The following is a 24,623-nucleotide window of genomic DNA, read 5'->3' on the forward strand; positions in this document are numbered from 1 at the left end:
AAAGCGGAAGGCGGCTGCGTTTGGAACACAGGGCAGAAAATTGTGTCTTTTCTGCCCTCAAAGGACTCTCTGTGGCCCAATAACTCACCAGATGTGACCACGGGAGGAACACAGCACGCCCCCCCCTTCACAAAAGTTTGGTCTCAAAGGGAGGGGGGGAGGAGTGTCTTACCTGAAGGCAGGCCCAGAGATTTGGTCCTCCCGCACCACAAGACTGGCATGTTCCCTAGAGTCACAGGGAAGAGGGGGGGGGGGGTGAGGGGATGAAAAATGTGGTTTCCCCAACATGGCCATTTTTGTTCCCAACAATACCGAAGCGGTGACGCTATGATGCATTTATAGGCTCTATGCTTAATTTAGATTATTATTCTTTTGATATTGTTATTCGATTGCTTAGTAGTGGTGTGATGGCTTAGGGGTGGAGCTCAGGAGGCCGTGAGTTCGATTCTGGGTAGAGGGAGATATTTCTCTCTCTCTGGGCACAATGTGCATTTATCTACCAAAGAAAACTCCGCATTGGTGACAGGTAGGGCATCCGGCCAGTAAATACTCAGCTCCATTCAGACTCCACTCCGCAAAGGATTATGGAGTCATTAAAAGGAGATGATGATTATTTGATTGCTTAGTATACAAAGCTTTCATATTTTTGGTTTTGTGTCCTCTTTTTTTAATTAAATTAAAAGAAGAATGTCCAGGGAGACCTCAACCTACAAACATTCGTTTAGTGACCGTAGCTAAAATGGCACTGAAAAAAGTGACCTAGGACCGTTTTTCACACCAATACAGCATCCCTGTGGTCACGCGAATCAAAGTTCAGACGCTTGTCAACTGAATCACATTTATGACAGTCGCAGTGTCCCGGGGTCGTGTGATCCCCTTTTGCGACCGTCTGACAATTCACTTCACAACCGTGTTGCTAAACTTATCAATGGCAGCAATTCTCTTAACAACTATGGCAAGGAAAGTAATAAAATAGGACAAAACTCGCTTAACAAATGTCTCACTTAACAACAGAAATTTGGGACTCCGTTTTGGACGTAACTCGAGGATTACTTGTATTATGCCAGCAAGGAGAAATGTCGCTGCAGAGACACAGCCACTTGCTTACCTTGGACTTGAAAAGCATATCGTCCTTGGTGACCTCACCTATGCAATCCAGGTGAGGACAGAGGTTCCTTTGGTCCCCCATTCTGTGCCTGGGCTCCCCCTAAAGGGGGCGGAGAAAGAGCTCGGAGAAAGAATTGGCTTCTATTTTCCAGGCCAGCTCAGTCCACCATCCGTGCCTGAAACGAAAAAGAGAAGGGTCTCAACCCTGCTTCGTTGCATTCGGATGCAGAGGACTGGATTCCGAGAAGGCGGCAACTGAAATATTTAATCTCCCAAAGGTTAAGCATTTTGTATAATTCATGAACCCCTGGAACAGAAGCAGTCTAAAAATGCAGCCAATAAAGAAACAGAACAGTAATTAGAATTCCAGGATTAGCACTCTGCCTTCTCAATCACAGGGCACCAAAGATGTAAAGAAAATGGAAAGCATTAAAAATAGGGTTTTCTATTCTATTCTAGCATCCTAAAGAAGGGTGGCTGGGGAATTCTGGGAGTTGAAAGTCTACCCCTCCGAAAGCAAGCCAATGGAGCTGGGAGTGGATTCGGAGGTTGGGGAGGTTGGGGTGGAACCTGGGCCAGTCCTGGAGTCCTGGGAAGGCTCTGAGGAGGGCTCTGTGTCGGAGGCAGAGAGGGGGCCAGGGCCGTCTGACAGTTATCAGCTGCCTTCAGAGTCAGACAGCAGTGAGAAGAACAGCTGGAGCCTGTTCCCAGTGTGTGCATGCCAGATGAAGGGAACAGCTAAGGAGCAAGGGTCGACTTGGGAGTAAGGCCACAGGCGGCCGATGAATGGCCCCTCCCAGAGGAAACAAAAGAGGAGGGGAAGGGGAGTGGAGTTTGCAGGAGACAATTACTTCGCATCATTTGTTGTGACTCTCAGAGACTCCTGGCCAAGTTCTGCAGACATCAGCCTGGCAGCTCTCCAAGCCAGAGAAGGTCTGTGACCGTAAATCCTCCCTTGAAAGACTTTGCTGGAGGTGAATGAGCAGAATTCACAGTCAATTAATAAAAAGGGTTTTTTTGTCGGGACAAGGAGGTTTTTTTTCTTGAGAAGCCTCAGTCGGAACACATGGTGGCTGGGGAAACCTAGGAGTTGGAGTACATACCACCTAAAGCATGCTGGCTGGGGAATTCTGGGAGTTCACATATTTAAAAGTTGCTAAGGTTGAGAAAAATACCGCATTAGGGAGCATTGCAAATGACAGCAACTTGCGGCAATCTTTCTGTCACTCAGTTTGACGCTTTAGCGGTGGTATCAAGTGAAAATAGAGGATGAAACATTAACTGCAACCCCTCCTCTCTGCTAGATTTTAAATGCAGAGGCTCTCTAGCTGGATCTTCCCTGTTTCTTTCTCACTCAGTGTGAGCCCCGCGTAAGGGAGCAAAACAACAGAAGGAACACGTCCTTTCGTATCCACTGAGCTAGAAGGAATTCCCATGGCTTCCCAGATCTCTCAGCTATGGAGTGCCTGGCCGAATGCAAATAAAAATATAATAATGCTCCACCGGCCCAAGGCACGCTGACAGCCTGATAAAAATACTAATAAAGTTGCAGGTCACAGAATGTTCCCTCTTCTGCTTCGCCTGGCTTAGCCAAAAAGCAGCCATGAGAACAGAGGCTTTAAATGGGCTGTAATTGGTTTCAACCTTGCATAACAGATAATGTGGCAAGCCTTTTGGCACAAACGCAGGACTTCCTGAGCAGTTTTAAAAAGAAATCAATATTATAGAAGAGAAAAGAACTGCAGTATTTGAAGAGGGAGTCAAGCTATTCTCCAAGGCACCTGAGGGCAGGACAAGAAGCAACGGGTGGAAACTAATCAAGGGGAGAAGCAACTTGGAACTGAGGAGAAACTTCCTGACAGTTAGAACAATTAATCGGTGGAACAGCTTGCCTCCAGAAGTTGTGAATGCCCCAACACTGGAAGAAGATGTTGGATAGCCATTTGTCTGAAATGGTATAGGGTTTCCTGCCTAGGCAGGGGGTTGGACTAGAAGACCTCCAAGGTCCCTTCCAACTCTGTTATTGTATTGTATCTATCTACCTACCTACCTATCATTGTTCTAACCCAGGCTTCCCAAGAGCAGGAAGCCAACTCCTCGTCCCGACAAAAGCCCCTGCTATGGAAGGTCAATTGACCCACCCCTTCTTCTTTGTGGCAGCCCCTCAAATGTTGGAACACTGCTATCACGTTGCCCCCTGCTCCTTCTTTTCATTAAACTGGGCAAGCCCAATTCCTGCAACCGTTCCTCCTGCGTTTTAGGCCCCTAATCAAAGTGGTTGCTCTTCTCTGCACTCTTTGCAGTGTCTCAACATCCTTTGTATAATATGGCGACCAACACCAGACACAGTCTTCCAGGTGTGGTCTTGCATCCACACTTAGAATACTGCATTTCCGCCTGCCTCCCCTCCCAAAAGTACAGTTTCCCATTTTGGTGTCTTTTATTTATCTACCAGATTTTATACAGCTGCCCAACTCACACACAAGTGACCCGTTTTAGTAAATGCTTTTGGCCCTCCTCATTCAATTTGGCATCCTTTTTCAGGTTTGCTGTGCTGGTACGTTCCAGACTGTATTAAATAAACCAGAAGGATTTTCTGGAAAATGCTCCCCCAAAAGCATCAGCTGGTTGCTCCTAGCACAGATGAAAACAAAGCTTTCACGTGGTAGCTTGAAGGCTTAGCAACCAATTGCTTTTTCGGCTCCGATGGAGCTGAAAACTCATCATTTCCCCCACAAAAGCTAGAGCTTTCCACGGCCAGTTTCTTCCCCCCCCCTCCGCCAGCTCCATTCTTTTCTCCTCTGTTTTTCCACCACTGTCGTGAAAAGGCAGACCCTGTCCATCAGGAAAACACTGGTCTTTGGGAGCCCCCCCCCATACGGAACACAAGCTACAGGTAATCCTCAACCTACGACCTCAATTGAGCCCAACATTTCTGTTGCTAAGCGAGGAAGACATTTGTTAAGTGAATTTTGCCCTGTTTTACGACCTTTCTTGGTGAATCACTGCAGTTGATAAGTTAGTCACCCAGTTGTTAAGTGAATCTGGCTCCCCCACTGTCTTGGTTGGTCAGAAGGTCGCAAAAGGGGAAATCACGTGACACCCACCCACCCCCGAGACGCTGCGACCGTCATAAATATGAGTCGGTTGCCAAGCATTGGAATGTAAGTCAAGTGACCACGGGCATACTGCAATGGTCATAAGTGTGAAAAATGGTCATAAATCTTTTTTTTCCAGCGTCATTGTAACTTTGAACGGTCTCTAAATGAATGGTTGAAAGTCAAAGATTGCCAGTATTGTTACGAACAAAGAATAAAACTGTAATAACAATAATATCCCATCACTTTGAGGAACCCGGTTGTTATAAAAACAGGCTCTGATCACATGATAAGATTATCATACTCATGGCCCTGGGAATTAACCCAATTATTGCTTGCACCACACATTAAATGGTAAATTTAGCCCTCTAGGTTGCACTCTTACAACACACTAGAGCAATGCCACAAACAAAACTACCAGCTATATAGTTCCCCTCGCACACATATGCTAGTCGTTCTTGACTCTAGGGGGCAGTGCTCATCTCCGTTTCAAAGCCGAAGAGCCAGCACTGTCCAAAGACGTCTCCGTGGTCATGTGGCCAGCATGACTCAATGCTGAAGACGCACGGAACGCTGTTCCCTTCCCACCAAAGGTGGTTCCTATTTTTCTACTTGCATTTTTTAACGTGCTTTCGAACTGCTAGGTTGGCAGAAGCTGGGACAAGTCACAGGAGCTCACTCCATTACGTAGCGCTAGGAATTCAAACCACCAAATTGCCAACCTTTCTGATCGACAAGCTCAGTGTCTTAGCCACTAAGCCACCATCTCCCAAATCAGCTTTATACAGCACACCAAGACATCGTTTGTTTTAGCCACGTTTTGTTAAACCCACAACGGCCGAGTTCAGACCTAGCACTAAATCCAAAGCCAACAGCCACTAAACCACAAGTCTGTATGAGAGGGAGTGAAGTCTGACTCAATTAAAATCCAAAATTTCCATTCACCAAACAATAATTTGACATTAAACCTGCTCCCTTCTGCAATTAGCCAAAAGCCAACAAAGACACAAAAGGCAAAGAGAACTGCAAATGTAGAAAAAAACATCCAATTTAAAATCCATCCCAAGACGACCACCTCCTTTCCCAATAAAATTGCTTAGAGGCCACCGCAGGGCCCCCTCCCCAATTTGATTCCTACAAATGTGAATTGACCCGCTACCTGATTTCCTCTCTCATTTCTCAATGTCAAGAACAAAGCTTTCCATCTTGGGGCCTTCGGGATGGCTTGGACTACAACTCCCATCGGGAGTTGTCCAGGGAGGGAAGCGGGGTAGGGAATTTGTCCCATTTGGGAGTCCACCCTCCCCCCACTCACCCATGCCCTGAAGCCAAGGGGTTGTTGGGTTCACATGACACACCCAAACCTAACCCAGATCAAAGCTGAGACCAAGAGGTGATGGGCAGGCAGATCTGGAACCAGCTGGGGAAAGGGGGAGTAATATTCTACCCTGATTTTTTTTTTTTTGGGGGGGGGGAGATATGGAAAAGCCCCTCTCCCCACTCCCATTATCTATCTATCTATCTATCTATCTATCTATCTATCTATCTATCTATCTATCTATCATCTATCATTCTATCATATATATTATATATATATATATAAACATTGCCAAGATAATTTCAATCTTACACAGGAAAAGACCCGAATACAAGACGTGTGTGTGTGTATGTATGCATGTATATATGTGTGTGTGTATACATGTATGTATGCATGTATACATGTGTATATGTATGTGTATACACACATACATATACACATGTATACATGCATACATACATATATATACATACACACACACACATATATACATGCATACATACATATATAAAATCATATTTTATCATCTCTCTCTCTCTCTCTCTCTCTCATCCGTCCATCTCTATCTGATTTCTATAGCTGCCCATCTCCACAGACGACTCTGGGTGGCTCCCAGTTGGAAAACATTACAAATAAATCCTTCACAAACATTGTAAAACAATAAAAAGCATGAAAACGTCCAATTTAAAACAGAAAATATCAGGGTTGGGGGAAGGGTCCGGCTTCCCCAGCCAAACTCGGGCACTGTCACAGCCACCACCCCCACAGCTCAGACTCACCCGGCCGCCTCCGACGCGCCTTCCTCGGCTGGGCGCGGTAGGCAAGCCCGGGGCTTCGGGCCAGGCTAGGCCGCAAAGCCTTCCTTCTGGCCTTTTTGGGCCGGCAGACGAGGCCGGGGGCCGATGCGAAGCCCCGGGCGGGTCGGGTGGAGTCGGGGATCGGGCGGGGAAGGGAGCAGCTTACCGGCCAAGGCCGCCTCAGAGGGCGCTGCGCCGCTCGCGGGGAAGGCGGGAAAGGCGATGGTGGAGGCGGAGGAGGCGGGGCTTCGGAAGAGAGGGCGGTCCAGAAGGGGAGGGGTCGGCCAAGATGACCTCAGGATGTCCCATGGACTCCGTTTCCTCTCTAGGTTAGTTAGGTATGCATTTATTTATTTATTTATTTATTTATTTATTTATTTATTTATTTATTTATTTATTTATTTATTTATTATTTATAAATTTATTATTTATAAATTTATTTGATTTGATTTGTCAATCGTTTACAAGATAATAGGTATAAGAATAAACATGAGTGTAAATGAAATGGCTCCTGTTCTCCTATAGACAGTAGGCAAGATGCCCTCAGGATGCCCCATGGACCCCACTTGCTTCCTGGAGGATTGGAAGGATGCCCTCTGCGGGCCCCAAAGATTATGTTTTCTCTCTAGGGGTGGGCAAGATGACCTCTGGGAGCCCAATTTCTCCTATAGACAGTAGGAAACTCACGGTGGCCCACAGGCTGTTTCCTGTCTAGGGGACGAGCAAGATGACCTCTGGGTGCCCCAAAGCCTCAATTTCTCCTTTCAACTGTAGACTAGATGGCCTCTGGTGGTCCTACAGGCTCTAATGCAGTGGTTCCCAACCTTTTTTGGGCCATGCACCACCTAAGCATCTCTGCAATCGTGCTGTCTTTCCTGTGACATATAATTCTTACTTCTTCTCTAACAGTCCAGGAAAATAAATTAAAATATAGGTTAAAAAAAATTAAGGAGACCCGTCTTCTCTCCCTTGTCCATCCATCTATTATTTTCCTACATCTATGGACGCCTTGATTCCCTCTCCCGCCCCCCGTCAACGGAATACTCTGCCCTGCCCTTCTAAGGGCAACGAAGAGCCACAGCGAAGCGGCTTCACCGCGCGGTGTACACGTCACAAGACGCGCGCCCCCAGGTTGCCAAACAGGAAGCGCTTTTTCCAAGCAGCCACCTTGAGCAAAATTGATTTGAGGCGGTGGGAGGCGGGGCGGGGTGGTCTCCAGCTATGCCGGCCGGGAAGAGTTTTCGCCGGAGGAAGGCCGACTCTGAGGAGGAAGAGGAGGATGAGCTGGTGGCCGAGGAGGTTCGGTGAGTGCCAGTAGGGGAGGGAGGGTGGATTTGACATATTGGGGAGGGGGCGAGGCTGGAAAGAGGCACTTTGCTTCTGTTTACTTTTTTATATACAATTTATAATTATGGTTATCTATTATTTGTTTATACGTGTCAGGAGCATCCCAATGAAAATAAGACGTACCATATGACATACAATTTAAAACATGAAATACAAGATTAAAAATATGTACAAGTTTGCTTTGGTCGCAAATCATTCTTAAAAATGATCAAGGCCTTTAAACAAGTTTGTTTTTATCACTGGATAAAAACAGAAAATTGAATAATTTGGAAAAGAACGTAGAATTAGAGGTGAGGAGTTGAATTAAATGGCAATTGAAATGTAAGATAAAAATAGATTTAAAATGATGTAACTATTAAATATGATGACACAAAGATTGTACCGAGATGGCACACTGTAAGATTAATGATGTAAGGAGTGGTTATAGAAAAATAAAAATAAAAAAACTTCTCAAAAGTTTGCTTCGGTTGCAAATCATTCTAAAAAATGATCAAGGTCTTTTTTTTTAAAAAAAAATCAATCTCAGCACCTTTAAGATGTGTGTACTCCCAACTCCCAAAAATTCCCCAGATCCTGGTATTTAATTTTTATGATCTATGATTCCCCTCCAGTTTAAAACTAGAAGAAGCGAAGGAAGTGCAGAGTTTACGAAGGAGACCCAATGGAGTAAGGTATGACTAATGTTTCCATGGAGTTTTAATGTCAAGGTGATCTTTGTCAGCAATCACAGACTTGAGATCCTGGATTTTTGTCGGGAACCGTTTATATCCGTAGAAACTGAGAATCTACTTTAGCACTGTGCTATACAAGTAGTCCTTGACTTATAACCATCCATTGAGCGATTGTTCAAAGGTACAGTAGCACTGTGGAAAAAAAGGTGACTTATGGCTGGTTCTTCCATTTAGGATGGTCACGGCATCCTCCTGGACACATGCTCAAAATTCAAATTATTTCAAATAATTAAACAGCAAATTCAAATGATTATGAATTTAGTTCACTTTAATTAGTTCAAATTATTATTATATGAGGTATTACGGTAGTTCCAATAATTAAGTTGTGGCGAGTTGGCCGTGGCGAGTTGTTGTAGACCCGATAAAAAGGTGGTAAAATCAAACACAACTCACTTAACGACCGCCTTGCCTAGCAATGAAAACTCTGCTCCCAGTTGTGGCTGTAAGTCGAGGACTAACTGTCCCGAATCCCGACTCTTGAACGCCGATCATAAAAACAAGTATTCTCAAGGAAGGAAAGGAATATCAAACTCTTCTAAGTATTGTAGCCCAAACTGACACTGGATTGCATTCTGATCAGATTTGAGATAAAAATGGAAGATTCTCTTAAATCATCCTAATTCTTTGTTCTTGTCTGTCGTCCCCCCACCCCACCCACCCACCCAAGTGCTGCAGCCTTGCTTGTCGGAGAAAAGCTACAAGAAGAGACAACGTTGGTGGTAAGATCAGAATGGGAAGCCTTCAGAAGAGAGGCCTGTAAATACTCCTCTCTCAGAGGAATGCTTACATGGGATGTCCAAGAAATAGATATAGATGGAGATTTAAGAGAGGAATGGGGGAGACAAGTTAAAAAAAAAAGCATAGCAACTGAAGTATCGAAGCGGGGAAGGGACAATGAGTAGATATATCCTTTCTTTCTTTCTTTCTTTCTTTCTTTCTCTTTCTCTTTCTCGATTCTTAATTTGAACTGTCTTCTATATCTCCCTCTCCATTCCTCCTCTCTTTTTCTCTTTCTGTAGGCAGGTGGCACGATTAGGAAGTTAAGACAGGAAAGAAAGAAAAAGCTTTTTAATATGGGGTGAAAATGATTAAAAGCTAGAAACAGAAATAAAGGGAATATCAATGTATTACATTTTTATTTGATAAAATGAAAGTAATAATGAGAAATAGGTGGAATAATTGAATAATGATAGACTGTAACCTAACAGAGATGTGTATTGTTATGGGAATTTTATAAGTTGATTGAATGTTTAATTTGATTAGTTTTGTTTGTATCGGAATGTACGGCGTCCAGGTGCCACACTGTTCGTGCATTGATTTGACATTTTTATAAAACAAAAAAAAAAACATTCCTCCCTCCGCCAAAGGTATTGAGTGAGGTGCAAACACCACCCACTTTGGTGCATCATTAATAGTGGTTTAACTCATGATTTAGAACCAGGGGTCAGCGACCATGTGTCCCTGGAGCTGCACGTGGGTCTTCCATCCCTCTGCTGCGGCTCCCTGTTGCTCAAAATATGCATCACAACCACCAATGTGCGACACCCGCAACGTGTGTGGCACGTGATTTATTGAGCTTTTCGACCCCCGGTAGGCCAACCATGGTTAAATCCCAAGAAAAGAAAAGTTTCAGGAGAAAACAGAACCTTTCATGCTAGTTTTGTGTCTGCTCAGGAAATAGTTCAGGCAGGGGAAGGGTTTCGTGTCTCCCGGTGTTTTCTTTTTTCCGTGGGGAAACGGGTCCAAGTGGCTCTTTGAGGGTTTAAGGCTACCAAGCCCTGATTTACAGAAATAGGTGATCCCCTTGACTGAGGAAGCCCAGTTGCATAAATCAGCATTTATGGCCCTCGGATTCCAGCATCTTCAGAAAGTGTCGTCTCTCTTTGTTCTCTCCACATGGCCAGGATGATCCTTTTAAGATCAAGTCAGGCGGAATGGTGGACATGAAGAAGTTGAAAGAGCGAGGAAAGGAGAGGTGGGGGCAGCAGTGAAATCTAATTTTTTTCCTCCCGGTTCTGTGGATGTGGCTTGGGGGGTGTGTGTGTCATGTGACTGAGTGGGCATGGCTATGTAGTCATGTGACCGGGGGGGTCAAAAGACAGAAACTCACTTTAACAATGTCTTGCTGGGGCAGGGGGCTGGACTAGATGATCTCGAGGTTCCTTCCAGCCCTGGATTGCTGTACTCTTTCAAGGTATCCTCTGAAGCTGTATCTAGGGCCAGGTTTATGGTCCTCCCTCCCTCTCCTTTTTCCCTCTCTTCCTCCATCTCTTCCTTCCTTCATTCCTTTCGTCCTTTCTCTTTCTTCCTCCCCCCCCCCCCCCACTGCTTTTTAAAGAATTTTTCCTTGCCTATCTGCCCGAATCGGCAGGGGGAAAATGCTTTAAAAAGATGGGGGAGGGGGAAGCTTCAAGAAAAAAAATATTTTTATAAATTATATTTCTTTTACTACCGGTTTGCAGAACCAAGGACAATCGTCCCTACCGGTTCGGCTGAACTGGGCCGAACCGGGAGAGTTTCACCCCTGGGTGGGTGGATGACTGTGGCCCCTGACTGTGTGACCGGAAGTTGAGGAGTAACATGTTCCTTGAGGCACAGCCTCTTAGATGTTTTGAATTGGGGCTAACGGATTAAAAAAAGAGGCGGGCTTGAGGGTTGACCGAAGATTAATTCCGGTCCTTCTGCCTATTTGTCTGAAACGGTATAGGGTTTCCTGCCTAGGCAGGGGGTTGGACTAGAAGACCTCCAAGGTCCCTTCCAACTCTACTATTGTATTGTATTGTATTGTATTGTATTGCCTCTTTGGCCTTGAGGGTGCTTAGAGTCATCTTTGTGGCCCTTTCATAGGATCAGCGAGGAGGAGGACCTCAATCTTGGCACCTCGTTTTCAGCCGAGACCAACAGGAGAGATGAAGATGCAGACATGTATGTAGCTTGCCGCCATTTGTTTATTTATGTATTTGCTTATATCTCGCCTATATTATTTTTATGAATGAGTCGAGGTGGTGAACGTATCCAGCATACCTTCCTCCTCCTATTTTCCCTACAACAACAACCCTGTGAGGTGGGTTGGACTGAGAGGGAGTGGCCAAAGGTCACCCAGCCGGCTTTCACACTTAAGGTGGGACTAGAGTTCTTCATCTCCTGGTGATTGGCCCAAAGTCACCCAGCCGGCTTTCGTTCAGGATGAAATACATCGAAACTGAGCTGAAGAAGAGGAAGGGGATTATGGAAAGTGAGGAGCAAAAAGTGAAGCAGAAGAATGCAGAGGACTGCCTGTACGAGCTCCCGGAGAGCATCCGTGTCTCTTCGGCTAAGAAGACGGAAGAAATGCTGTCCAATCAGATGCTGAGTGGGATCCCCGAGGTGGACCTTGGAATCGAGTAAGTTTAACAGTTTCTAATCCAATAAAGGAGAATCTTTGAAATTGAAATAAGGGGACCTTGGTGTTCTCCGAGCTTGGCTGTTTTCTTGCAGGCATTACCCAACTAGGGAACATCATCAGTGCTAGTGAGTGTGGGGTTTGCTCCATTTATAGCTCTGAGCTTGGTTGTTTTCTTGCAGGCATTTCAATACCCAACTAGGGAACATCATCAGGGTTAGTTACCCAGTTTGGGTAATGAAACATCTGCAAGAAAACAACCAAGCTCAGAGAGCACCACGGACACCTCATTTCAAGTCTGAGCTACAAATATTCTCCTTTCAAAAAAAATTGGGGGTGATCCCAAGTCCTCCGCTTGCCCAGAGAGAAATTATCAGAGAGCAAATCAACTCACCCCTTCTTCATTCCACCATGGTCATCGTTAGCTGTTCTCTTTAGAGGTATCTTCAGTCCAACATTTCTTCCCCAGGCGTTTGAAAACATCTCAGTCTGATGTTGTTTTCTTTTGGTGGTTCTCCTTAGGGCAAAGATAAAAAACATAATCTCCACCGAAGATGCAAAGGCAAGATTACTGGCGGAACAGCAGAATAAGAAAAAAGACAGCGAAACTTCCTTCGTCCCCACCAATATGGCAGTGAACTATGTCCAACACAACCGATGTGAGTACCAAAGGAATTAAGCTGACTGTCCTGGATCAATGGTGGCTCAGGGGCTAAGATGCTGAGCTTGTCGATCAGAAAGGTGGTTCGAATCTCGTGACTTGTCCCAGCTTCTGCCAACCTAGCAGTTCGAAAGCAGGTAAAAAATGCAACTAGAACAATAGAAACCACCTTTGGTGGGAAGGGAACAGCGTTCCGTGCACCTTCGGCATTGAGTCATGCCAGCCACATGGCCACGGAGACGCCTTCGGACAGCGATGGCAACTGGTTCATATTTATGACAGTTATAGTGTCCCAGGTTCCTGGGATGGACAGAAGGACAGAAATTTTGGGCTCAATTTGTGGTTTGTAAGTCAAGGAGCACCTGTATTTTGAAAGCTGCAAATGTGTACTTGAGTTGATCCTAAGCTAGCATCATCATGATATCTTTTTTCAGTTTATCATGAAGAACTGAATGCTCCGGTAAGAAGAAATAAAGAGGAGCCCAAGGCTCGACCCCTGAGGGTGGGAGACACTGAAAAACCCGAAATGGAAAGTAAGTCACGTATACTGAGGGGTTATCTAGCTACTTTGGTCTAGTTCTCACAGGCTGGGGCCTAAATTTCAATCCTGTGGGAATCATGTACCCTGAATTTTGGACATATTTCTTGAGTTGGCCTATTGGAGGTATTTTGATTCAAAAATTGTTGCTTAATCTTTATTTGGGGAATGTCTTTCTCAATTTTGCAGAATCTCCGCCGAACCGCAAGCGCCCGCCAAACGAGAAAGCCACCGACGATTACCACTATGAAAAGTTTAAGAAGATGAACCGGAGATACTGAAAATCGAGCTTGTTCAGTTCTCAGAGACTGGGCTGCAATTCTAATATTTCTCACTTCTTGCCGAGGTTCATTTTGCTTCAGTTTTTCTCCACGCAACTGCCCTGCATTATAGTCACTGACAGATCTTTTTTCATACCGTAATGTGTATTGCATGTTTGCAGCAGTAAAGGTTTGTATTTTAAACGGAGGATGGCCTGAAGGATTTGTCGGTCTGTGTTTTCTGCATGCAGTGACACAGGATGGAAATTTGAATTCTTGCAATCCCACAGAAGAACTTAAATAAGTTACTTGGTCCTCTCCAGACAGAACATAGAATCATAGGGTTGGAAGGGACCTTGGGGGGGGGGGTGTCTTCTAGTCCCACCCCTTGCTCAAGCAGGAGACCCTATACCACTTCATGCAAGAGGCTGTCCACCCACAACTTGGTCCTTCAAGCCTTCCAACTTAAGTCAGCACTGATGTCATATAACTAACCAGTCTAAAGATTACTTTTTAGATGTTTTCATATTTCCTTGCTTTTGTTCTTCATATAGTTCTATTGTTCTTTGTATATTTGTTTGCAAGCCATTCAAGAGTCCTGTACATATATACATCACAAGTATAGGTATGAACATAAATATGAACAAAGGAAGTAGGTACAGATAAATGGGGACAGTAGGACACGGAGGGTAGGCATGCTGGTGAGCTTATGCACGCCCCCTTTTACACACCTCTTAGGAATGGGGTGAGGTCCACATTAGGCAGTTTGAAGCTCTGGGGGTTTGAGGATGTAACAGCGGAGTCAGGTAGAGCATTCCCGGCGTTGACCATTCTGTTGCTGAAGTCATATTTTCTGCAATAGAGTTTGAAGAGGTTTACCTTAAGATGGGCAGCTATTTAAATTGGAACAATAGATAGATATTTGGGGATCAGAGCAAGAGCAAACCCACTCTGCAACTCGTCCTTTTTGCAAAAACCTCGTCCTAGCAGGGAGAAATCTGTCCCGCCCCCGCCCCAACCAATAAAAAAGGATTTATTGCAATTCATACGTGGGCTGAAACGCGTGTCAGTACCTGGGGGGTTCAAGTGGACGTGCATTCAAGACTTGCGGGTTGGGGGGGGGCGGTTAAGTTGAAAACACGTGATTTGGCTTGCTGACTCGGGTCTGCTGATCGTGAGAAGATCTAAAAGGTGGAAATCCGACAGGCTGCAACGGGAGGGAGGCGGGGAAGCAAAGCCTCTCCCCCTCTCTCCGGCAGCCAATGGCCTTCCCAACCTGCCCGGCGCAAAGATGGCGGCCGCGGGGCCGGAAGCCTCCCGGGCGGAAGCGCGGCGCTGAGGCGCACTAGGCGGCGGCCCAAGCGCGGCTGCCGGCGATGAAGCTTCTCCGAGCGCCCGGGGCGCTGTGGGGCCTGGCCTTGGTGCTGTGGCAGCTGGGCCCGGCGGCGCGGGCGATGGACCCGGTCACGATGGGCATCGCGCTGGCCGGCACCGCCTCGGCCCTCACCGGCCTCATCTCCCTGCCGAGGCTCTATTGCTACTTCGCCGAATGCTGCCTGGAGAGGCCGCCGGCGCAGGTCGGGCGAGGTGGGTGACGTCAGGGCTGCGGGAAGGGGGCGGGGCCGCTGCGGACGTGGAAGGGGAGGGCGCGCTCCGAAGTCCCGGGCAAGTGGGCGGGGCCGCGCAGGTAACCAGGCCGCCCTCGACTTACGACCACAAGGGAGCCCCAAGGTCTTTGCTGCTGGCGAGTTATTTTAAGTGGGGTTTGCCCCGTTTAACGACCTTTCGTGACACATTTGTTCATCGTTAAATTAGTCACACCGTTGTTACGCGCATCCGGCTTCCCCGTTGACTTTAAAAGGTCGCAAAAAGAGGATCACGTGATCCCCTGAGACGCGGCAACCGTCACAAATATGAGTTCAAGTTTGCCAACGGACTGAATTTTGATCATGTGACCAAGGGGATGCTGCCACCGTCGTAAGTGTGGAAATCTGTCCTAAGTCACTTTTTTTCAGTGCTGTTGTAACTTTGAACAGTCACTAAAGAATTGGTTGTAAGTCAAGGACTGTGCCTGTATTGCTTATTAAAATAGAATAGAATAAATATTGGAATGAAGAATAGAATAGGAGTTAGAATAGAATAGAATAGAATAGAATAGAATAGAATAGAATAGAATAGAATAGGAATAAAATTATTAGAATTATTGGAAGGGACCTTGGAGGTCTTCTAGTCCAACCCTCTGCTTAGGCAGGAAACCCTACAACACTTCAGACAAATGAACTGTCCAATCTGTTTTTAAAAACTTCCAGTGTTGAGGCATTCACAACTTCTGGAGGCAAATTGTTCCACTGATTAATTGTTCTCACTGTCAGGAAATTTCTCCTTAGTTTTAAGTTGCTTCTCTCCTAGGTCCTTCCATTCCTTGTGTGGCCTTCAGGTGCTTGACTCCCTCTTCTTTGTGGCAACCCCTGAGGTATTGGACGACTGCTCTCATGTCTCCCCTGGTCCTTCTCTTCACTAGATGCCCAGTTGCTGCAACTGCTCTTCATATGTTTTAGCCCCCAGTCCCCTAAGCATCTTTGTTGATCTTCGCTGCACGCTTTCTAAATTCACTGTACTCTCCCATGCTCTGTGTGTGTGTGTGTGTGTGTGTGTGTCTTTGAATCCTTTGAATGAGTTTTGTTGATCTCCCCTTTCCGAGGGGTAAATTAACATTCCTCTATTCCTACAGAAGACCTTCCAATGTTCTCAGACTATCGTTCTTTTTTAAAAAAAATTCTGGCTTCTCCCATCGTTCCCCCTCCCCCCTCCCCGCTGCAGATCTTAAGGACAATCTGGGGAAAAAAGTCTTCGGGCAACACCTGGTGTCGCAGGTGATTGTGAAAGCCGTGACAGGGTTTTTGACCAACCCGAATCCGAAGAAACCCCTGGCGCTCTCTTTGCACGGGTGGACGGGGACGGGCAAAAACTTTGTCAGCAAGATTGTGGCAGAAAGCCTTTACGACGAAGGGATGAAGAGCAAATACGTCCACCAGTTCGTGTCCACTCTGCACTTCCCACATCAGCAGAACATCAGCCAGTACAAGGTTGGTTAGTTAGTTTACTTTATTGTCATTGCACATGGGACCACGAAATTAAATGTCGTCTTCAGTGTATAGAACTATAAAAATAAAAAACACAAACATACATCCTTTACAATCTATAATCTATATAATTGAAATTGAAAACCCGACACTGTAGAATTCAATATAGTTACTGGCCTGGGATAGAAGCTGTTTTTCAGCCTATTTGTCCTTGTTTTTTATTATCCTCTACTGTCTGCCAGATGGTAATAGTTCAAAAAACAAAGGTTGCCCAGAATGGGATGGATCTTTGAGAATGTTTTGAACTTTCTTAAGGCAGCAGGAGCTATAAAGCTCTTCGAAAGAAGGGAGAAGGCAACCCATGATCCTCTGGGCAATGACGTTAACCCTCTGGAGCTCTCGCCTATCTGCCACTGTAGAATTGGCAAACCGGACACAGGGGCAGTAAGTTAGAATACACTCTCTGGTGCAGCGGTAGAAGATCACCAGCAGTTTTCCATTCAGTTGTTGTTTCCTGAGAAGTCTCAGGTAATGTAATCTCTTCTGGGCCCTTTTAACCAGGGCTGCAATGTGACCACCCCAGGTCAGGTCCTCTTTTTATGACAACACCCAGAAACTTAAAACTGCTGCTCCACTCAGTCTCCATTGATGACCAGAGGCTGGATGTCTGAACTGTTCCTTCTATAGTCCACTATAAGCTCCTTGGTCTCATTGGTGTTAAGGACCAAGTTATTGTCGCCACACCACAAAAGCAACCGTGGGGAGCAGATCCGGAGGACACTGCAGGGAGGCCCATTGTTTTCCTCAGTAACAAGTAGTCCTCGACTTACAGTAGTTCATTTAGTGACCATTGAAAGGACCTGTTAATAGGGACGTACGACCGTTTCTCGCACCTTTGCCAGCATCCCCAGGTTATATAATCAAAAGTCAGACTTGTATTTACAACGGTTGCAATATTTCTGGGGTCATTTGATCGCCTTTTGCGTACTGAAAGACATTTCATTACCAAACTAGGTAACACCATCAGTAGCAGAAAGGTAGCACTGCACTCGTTTTATACACAAGCGGCTTGCCTTGTTGATGTTGGTGAGAGGTTCTCAGTGGCTCCTTGATTGGGCAGTTGTTTGCTGTTATCTTATTTGTCTGAGTTGGTAGTTCCTCGTTTTGTTGACTTCTTGATTGTCGGTCAACCATTAATCTTGGTGTTGATCTCTGCTCCTCTGGATGTGGATTGCCTCAGAGTGTGTTCAGGCCTTTTAGCTTCCTTCTACGCTTTTTGATGGGCTTCTTCAGTTCAGCTTTGCTTTTAATCTCTCAGGACCAACTGCAAACGTGGATTCGTGGCAACGTGAGCGCCTGCGGCAGGTCGATCTTCATATTTGACGAAATGGATAAAATGCATGCTGGGCTCATAGACTCCATCAAGCCTTTCCTGGAATATTATGAAGAAATTGACGGCATCTCGTATCGAAAAGCAATTTTCATTTTCCTCAGGTGAGGCACCATGCCAGTGCTGGGCCACCACACAGACAAAAGAAATGTTTGTTTTAAAACAAATTTGCTGGAGCAAAAGTTTCCTAGATTTCCAGTTTTAAAAATCTGGGGTATTGTAAACCTAATTTTACTCCTTTTTTATTGCTTATGTGTCAGTGTCACCTCTATAATGTGTTTCCTTCTCAAATATTTCAGGTAGTGCTCAATTTATAGCTGCAATTGGGACCAAAATGTTTGTTGCTAAGTAGGGGGGGGCAGTCATTGAAACCGGAGCCAACTCAGGTACTCCTGAGTTACAGGTATACAGGTAGTTCTCTACTTACAACAGTTTGTTTAGTGACTGTTCAGTTACAATAACACTAAAAAAAAAAAAAAGACTTGTGACCCTTTTTCACACGAGCTTCCCCAATGCTCATGTGATCAAAATTCAGATACTTGGCAACTGGTTCGCGTTTATGATGGTTGCAATATCACCTTTGCGACCTTCTGACAAGAAAAGTCCACAGGGAAGCCATGTTCACCTAACAACTGTGTGACAAAATTAACAAACACGGTGATTCACTGAACAACTATGGCAAGAAAGGTGCTAAAATGAAGCAAACTCACCTAAATGTCTCACTTAGCAACAAAAAAAATGATTGTGGTTATAAGTCAAGGACTATTTTATGGATTCTAACACAATAACTGCCATGTTCCTGTTACCCTTTGAAAGATTATGTCAAAAAGTAGGCCGGGTGGGGGGAGATCTGGATTTCTTTTCCATCCAGCCAAAACTGCTTGGCTGGCATTCTTCAGCCCTGCTTTGCAGGAGCATAGAAACCACTTTTGGCTGCTTGTGTGTGAAATCTCCTTTTTTTTTCCCCCCCAGCAATGCTGGAGCTGAAAAAATAACCGAAGTGGCCCTTGATTATTGGAAGAGTGGAAAGAAGAGGGAAGAGCTTCCTCTGCATGTTTTGCAACAGTCATTGTCAAATTCTGTGTTTAATAACAAAAATAGTGAGTAGCACATTTATTTATTTACCATTTAAGTTTCCACCCATTTTTTCTTATCCTGCCTTGAGTTGCTTTGGGGAAAAGCAGGGTAACAGAGTTGGAAGGGACCCCGGAGGACTTCTAGTCCAACCCCCTACACAAGGAGAAGAACTTCCACCGTTCTGAACAAATAACTGTCCAATCTGTTTTGAAAGCCTCCAGTGGTGGAGCATCCATAACCTTTGGAGACAAGTCCTTCCACTGGTTTATTCTGTCAGGAAATTTCTTAGTTCTAGGTTGCTTCTCTCCTGGATTAGTTTCCATCCGTTACTTCTTGTCTTGCCTTCTGATGCTTTGGAAAATAAATTGACCCTCCTCTTTTTTGTGGCAGCCCTTTAAATACTGGACTGCCTATAATTCATTTTGTTTTAATTGCATTACAAAGGAATCCCACTCAAGACAACGTGCTTTTCTTTTGCAGGTGGATTTTGGCACAGCAGCCTGATTGACCGAAATGTCATCGATTACTTTATCCCCTTCCTGCCTCTGGAAATCAGCCACGTGAAAATGTGCATCAGGTCTGAACTGGAATCGCGGGGCCACGCAGTAAATGAAGACGTGGTCTCTCGGGTGGCCGATGAAATGACCTTTTTCCCCAAAGAGGAGCGCATCTATTCTGACAAAGGATGCAAGACAGTTTACACAAAATTAGATTTCTATTACGACGTCTAAAATTGGTTTTCGCTTGCAACTTCAGAGAAAGGGGAGAGGGAAATGAATCTATTCAGAGGACTCAAAAGAAACCAAATCTCTCTCTCCCCCCCTCCCCTAAGATTTTAACCTATGTAAATAGGACAATTAATTGAGATTGGGGGAGAGCTGGGATTTTGGAAATCTAAAATTGTGGCTTGTTCTTTAAGAGAACAGTTTCTCGGTCCATCCATTGAAAAATTGTTTTTAATCATGACTGTGTTTTGGTCCATGTCACAAGATCTTTAGGGAACACATCCTTCTATCTGGAAGTGAAAATGGTTCTAATTAGATAACGGTTGGTACGCAAAGTATTCTGATTTTTTTTTTCTTTTTGAAACGTTTGTGACTCCTAAGAAATGAAGGAATGTTTTTGAATCCATGCATTTTTTTTAATATTCTACAAATGAACAGTTTGAATCTTTCCAGCAATCTTGAGCTAATGTAGTACACTTCATTAGAAATGATTCTTTGGGTATCCTTCGATCTGCTTTTAAAAAGCCTTTATTCTGTATCGAGATCAGAGTTGGTGCTAAAAAAAAGAAGAAGAAAGAAAAAAAGTGATCTAGCACTGTCCGAAATAGATTTGACACTCTTTCAGGGAGATATTTTTCGTAACTGTAATAAAACACAGCTGGCCATCTTAACTACTGCCCGGGCTGAACAGCAGACGTATTCCAAGTATTCTGAGAATCACCTGCAATTCCTTGAAGCAAGAACTTCTCAGAACCAATTCTAAAAGTGTTGCCTTCATGCCAAGAGACAGAATTTCTGAGAATATTTTAATGTTGGGGTCTCTGCCATCACTCGCAAAAATGTTCTTTTCCTCCAGCCATCCAAAAAAAATGGCTTTGTGAAGCAGCTTTCCCTAGCAAGAAGTATTCATCTCTTACGGCGGTTTGTTGAACGTTCTGGAATATTTTTGTGAATAAAGAAAAAACAAGCCAGTTGGTTAATTCTGAAGGTCGTTGTCCTACCCTGTCTGGAGGGCGCAACATGGTGGAATATGTTGAGAGGGACTTCATTAAAAGTGTAGATTGCTGCCGCCATGGGAAATGGAGTGGGATTTTGATTATATGGTGGGTTTGTTAGATTTTGTAAGCCCTTTTTAAAAAGCCACCCCTTGACTAGATCTCCTAAGCTAGGAATCCCCAACCTTCAGTCTGTGTAATGCAATATCCAAAAAGATCAGTTTCCCCATTGCAACTTTATTATAACCCATGAAGTAGAAAACAGCCAATTTTCTCCATAACTGGGTTTGCCCACTTCAGGGTGCTCTGTGAAAGTAGTTTGTATGGGTAATTTACAGTTCAGTGTCATTTAAGGGCAGAAAACCAGGTTCATCCCATAAACCACATTTAAACCATGAAGAAATGGAATCCAGCCAATTTTTTATTTTGCATTTTTTGGACAAGTAACATCTTTTGAAAACATTTAACTGGGGTTGGGGGGGGTTGGGAAGAGTTCCTGTAATAGAAAAAGGAAGAAATAGATTCAAATTTGGGTTCAATTTGTTTCCCAGGGCAGGACACCCATGTATCAAGAATAATTATATTTAAGCAGAATCCCTAGAAAACAAAAAAAAAGTCGGGGGATTTTTTTTTTCTTAAAAAACAAAACTGGAAAAACAAATTCAATATTTGCACCACAAAATATAACTCAAGGGCTTCCTGATGCAATTGTAGCAGGGTGGAGAAGATGCAAAAAAAAAAAAAAACAGGAAAAGGGGTTGAATTTGGGGGATGTTTTGGACTACAGTTCCCATTACCCGGCCTTTGGGGATGGTTTTTATAATTATTACGTTTTCGGGTTTTTTTTTTAATAAAAGCATTTTAAGCAGGAGGGAAACCTGCTCAACGGGGGGGAGGGAGGGAGCTCCATTGCAGGAAGGGATGATCCCCACCCCGGGGTGGGATAGCTGATGGGGCTTGTAATCCAAAGCATCCTCTGATCTCTCAATGCTTAAAAAAAAGCAAAAATAATGGAGATAACTTCGAAAAGTGGGCCTTTGCAGCGGGGGAGGCAAAAGCCCCCAACCCTACTCCGAATCCCCATGCGTGGAGGGAAACGCGTGGGAAGGCTGCACGTGGCCCCACCGTCTCCAAGGCAAAAGCTCAGGGAACCGAACCCCGGGCGGGAAATGAAGGCAACCGCGCGTGCGCGCTGGGTGCGAGCGCCGGCGCGAGCCCTTTCCCGCCCAAATCCCTCTGAGAGGGAGCCGTGGAGAGTCCCTCCTTCTCGCCGCCCAGCTCGCCCGTTCATTGGCTGCTCCGAAAACCGTCCTTCGGATTGGCCGGGAGGCCCCTCTTCCCCCCTCCTCTCTCTCTCCGAGAGGCAGGGACCATTTAAAAAGTCGGCGGGCTCCACAGCTGTGTGGGAAAAGTGCCGCGTGCTGCCGAGGCGGTAGGCTCCGCTGCTGGTGCTGCTGCCGCCGCCGCCGCCGCCGCCGCGTCTCTCGTTCCTCGAAAGGGACGATGCTGCGGGGCGCCGTAAAGCTAATAATAATAATAATAATAATAGTCTCTCAGCGGCGCCCCCGCAGCCCAAGTCCTCGAGCTCGAGGCCGGGCAGGGCCTTTTGAGCTTTTGAGGTAATTCTAGCTGAAACTTTTTAGGCCTTGTTGTAGGATACGGAGGGGAGCGTGAGCTCTTTAATTAATAATATATTGTGCTCGGGGAGTCAGGAGAGCACCTGTGATAATTTTAACCTCAAGGCGTGTCTTACGGCTGAGGTAATATACCTCAAAGGTGTATTATCTAAAGGACTCAAATACCTCAGGTCTCTCAAGATAAGTTACCTCAGTCTTACCCATGGGTTTGCCTCGGAATAACGCAAACTACTGAAGTAATTCTAGTCGAGGCTCGAGTTCTTTAAAAAATTGGTGGAACATGAGGTAATCTCAGCTATCTCCCGTTAAAAAAAGGACCAAACCACCACAGGTGTGAAAAAATTAGCTTTAAAGGTAAAATTGCCTTGAGAGTTGACCTTGATCTCAGGAATAAAGCCAATTCTTAAGGTCTGAGGTTTCTTTAGCCAAATTCTTAATAAAATTTTGGTGGAACCTGAGGAAATCTCAGCCATGACCCTTTTGAAACGACCAAACCACCACATGTGTGAATAAAAGTTAAAATTAGCTTCAGAGTAAAGTCTACAATAATAGCCATGTCAATTGCAGACTAAAAGTACTGCAAGTAAGAAAAGGTCAAAGCTAACCAAAAAGGAGCTGACTTTACTCTCAGGAATAAAACTCAGGCAATTTTAGCCAGGGGCAGTTAAAAAGGCACAATCACAGGTGAACAAGAATTAAAATTAGCTTAAAGGCAAAATAGCTTCAGTACCTGGAGTTGCCGTTACTTTCCTGAATAAAATCCTCGGGACCCGAGGAAATTTTAGTCACGGCTCAAGTCCTTAAAATAAGCAAAACATGCAAAGAACTAGTTGTTTAGTCTGAGGTATTCCCAAGGGCACAACGTTCCAATTTATTTTACCACGTCTTCTTAAACATAGGATAAATCACATAAAAGCCCTTTATAAAATTACTTGATTGGTATTGTAGTCTTGGAACATCAGTTGGTCATTTAGTAACGTTGATTTTTTTTCCCCAAAGGCATGAATCCAAACACCTGTACACAAAGAAGACATCAACAGTAAGACATATGGTTTCATTTACTCTTATGTGTGTTATGAACATGAGGAAGCCTGGCAGGTACTGTTTGCAACGTATTTGTTACTGTAAAACTATTTGAGCCTTGCTACAGTTTACTCTAAGGCTTGCTTTAGCAAAGTATTTTTTTATTAAAAAAACCACATTACAAAGTATCAATGGTAAAAAGTACAATCATAAATGTGACAAACGTAGGTGAAAAGTATTAAAAAATATGTCTGACCCAACATAATTTTAGCTCTTGGCTGTGGTTCTTAGAACCAGAGCGCATGCCACATCCCAACACAGCCTGGAGATGGGGGTGATGCTCCTACTTATAGAGGTCTTTCAGTCCCTGAGCTTCCACTCTGTGACGCCCAGACTGGATGAGCCAGGGAGTCAATCCGCTACCTGTCTCATTGAGCCCCTGAGCAGACCCTGTGGGAGACTCATACTGGAAGGCCTCTCTGGGGTCGCCCTTTCAGTCCCTGAGTGAGTGAATGACACTGGAAGAGACAACAGCGCTCAGCTTGCTCTCAATTTATGTTCTTCTGATTGTTGGTCTGATGTGAATGATAGTGATAAAACCTCAATGGCCGTTTCTAATGCTAGGTGTGATCTATAAGAGGTCTTACAGTTTTCTCGCTTTGCAGACTGAATGGAGGAAAACAGTATTCTGAATGCTACCTGGTGTGATTGATTATATAATTTATAGATTTCTGCCTGGCATAATTTAGCCCTGGCAATGGTTCTTAGAACCAGAAAAAAAAACCACAACGGCCATTTTTAATGTTAAATGTTAGCAGTAATTGATAATAGATTTTATACCTTTTTCGCCTGGCATAATTTAGCCCTGGCAATGGTTCTTAGAACCAGAAAGAAAACCTCAGCTGCCCTTTTTAATTGTAGGTATGGGCAGTAATTGACAATAGATTTTATGCCTTTTTTGCCTGGCATAATTTAGCCCTGGCAATGGTTCTTAGAACCAGACAGAAAACCTCAACGCCCCTTTTTAATGTTAAATGTTGGAAGTAATTGATAATAGATTTTATACCTTTTTCACCTGGCATAATTTAGCCCTGGCAATGGTTCTTAGAACCAGAAAGAAAACCTCAGCTGCCCTTTTTAATTGTAGGTATGGGCAGTAATTGATAATAGATTTTATACCTTTTTTGCCTGGCATAATTTAGCCATGGCAATGGTTCTTAGAACCAGACAGAAAACCTCAACGCCCCTTTTTAATGTTAAATGTGAGCAGTAATTGATAATAGATTTTATACCTTTTTTGCCTGGCATAATTTAGCCTGGCAATGGAACTTAGAACCAGACAGAAAAACCTAACACCCCTTTTAATATTAAACCTCAGCTGCCCTTTTTAATTATAGGTATGGGCAGTAATTGATAATAGATTTTATACCTTTTTTGTCTGGTGTAATTTACCC

At 44.6% G+C, this 24,623-nt stretch overlaps 3 protein-coding genes across 9 annotated transcripts in view; 2 read left to right on the forward strand and 1 right to left on the reverse strand.

Moving 5' to 3' along the window:
• USP20 (ubiquitin specific peptidase 20) overlaps positions 1 to 14,440 on the reverse strand; it is a 50,523-nt gene extending 36,083 nt beyond the window's left edge. For 3 of the 7 annotated variants that reach the window (XM_081967536.1, XM_081967538.1, XM_081967532.1), the window contains exons 1-3: positions 6,303 to 6,572; positions 1,109 to 1,283; positions 173 to 226 (exon numbers count right to left, since the gene is read on the reverse strand). In XM_081967536.1, coding sequence (XP_081823662.1) covers positions 173 to 226; positions 1,109 to 1,189 — 135 coding nt within the window. In that variant the 5' untranslated portion in view covers positions 1,190 to 1,283; positions 6,303 to 6,572. Of the gene's footprint in view, positions 1 to 172; positions 227 to 1,108; positions 1,284 to 6,302; positions 6,629 to 12,174; positions 12,298 to 13,970; positions 14,196 to 14,312 lie in introns of those variants that run through there. The other 4 variants (XM_081967533.1, XM_081967534.1, XM_081967535.1 and 1 more) reach the window with 4 other exon arrangements.
• On the forward strand, positions 7,459 to 13,447 carry LOC309399599 (splicing factor C9orf78). Its single transcript, XM_081967583.1, has 9 exons — positions 7,459 to 7,624; positions 8,279 to 8,338; positions 9,066 to 9,117; positions 10,303 to 10,373; positions 11,246 to 11,323; positions 11,584 to 11,781; positions 12,303 to 12,439; positions 12,876 to 12,974; positions 13,169 to 13,447. Exons 1-9 carry the CDS (start codon positions 7,542 to 7,544, stop codon positions 13,258 to 13,260), a joined length of 870 nt encoding a protein of 289 aa, XP_081823709.1. The 5' UTR covers positions 7,459 to 7,541; the 3' UTR covers positions 13,261 to 13,447.
• A 47-nt stretch (positions 14,441 to 14,487) lies between the features above and the next one.
• On the forward strand, positions 14,488 to 20,501 carry TOR1A (torsin family 1 member A). Its single transcript, XM_081967579.1, has 5 exons — positions 14,488 to 14,826; positions 16,060 to 16,325; positions 17,641 to 17,816; positions 18,685 to 18,812; positions 19,270 to 20,501. Exons 1-5 carry the CDS (start codon positions 14,616 to 14,618, stop codon positions 19,518 to 19,520), a joined length of 1,032 nt encoding a protein of 343 aa, XP_081823705.1. The 5' UTR covers positions 14,488 to 14,615; the 3' UTR covers positions 19,521 to 20,501.
• Positions 20,502 to 24,623: the final 4,122 nt, after the last annotated feature.

Source organism: Natrix helvetica, assembly GCF_964273705.1.
Source record: "Natrix helvetica genome assembly, chromosome: 15".
Classification (NCBI taxonomy): Eukaryota; Metazoa; Chordata; class Lepidosauria; order Squamata; family Natricidae; genus Natrix; species Natrix helvetica.

What these genes read in the sequence shown, in the direction of transcription:
- LOC309399599 (XM_081967583.1), top strand. Translation starts at nt 7,542, where the DNA reads ATGCCGGCCGGGAAGAGTTTTCGCCGGAGGAAGGCCGACTCTGAGGAG. An exon ending in AGGAGACCCAATGGAGTAAG is followed by an intron (nt 8,339 to 9,065) that starts GTATGACTAATG and finishes CACCCACCCAAG; the next exon opens with TGCTGCAGCCTTGCTTGTCG. An exon ending in CTATGTCCAACACAACCGAT is followed by an intron (nt 12,440 to 12,875) that starts GTGAGTACCAAA and finishes ATCTTTTTTCAG; the next exon opens with TTTATCATGAAGAACTGAAT.
- TOR1A (XM_081967579.1), top strand. Translation starts at nt 14,616, where the DNA reads ATGAAGCTTCTCCGAGCGCCCGGGGCGCTGTGGGGCCTGGCCTTGGTG. An exon ending in AGAACATCAGCCAGTACAAG is followed by an intron (nt 16,326 to 17,640) that starts GTTGGTTAGTTA and finishes TTAATCTCTCAG; the next exon opens with GACCAACTGCAAACGTGGAT. An exon ending in GCAATTTTCATTTTCCTCAG is followed by an intron (nt 17,817 to 18,684) that starts GTGAGGCACCAT and finishes TTTCCCCCCCAG; the next exon opens with CAATGCTGGAGCTGAAAAAA.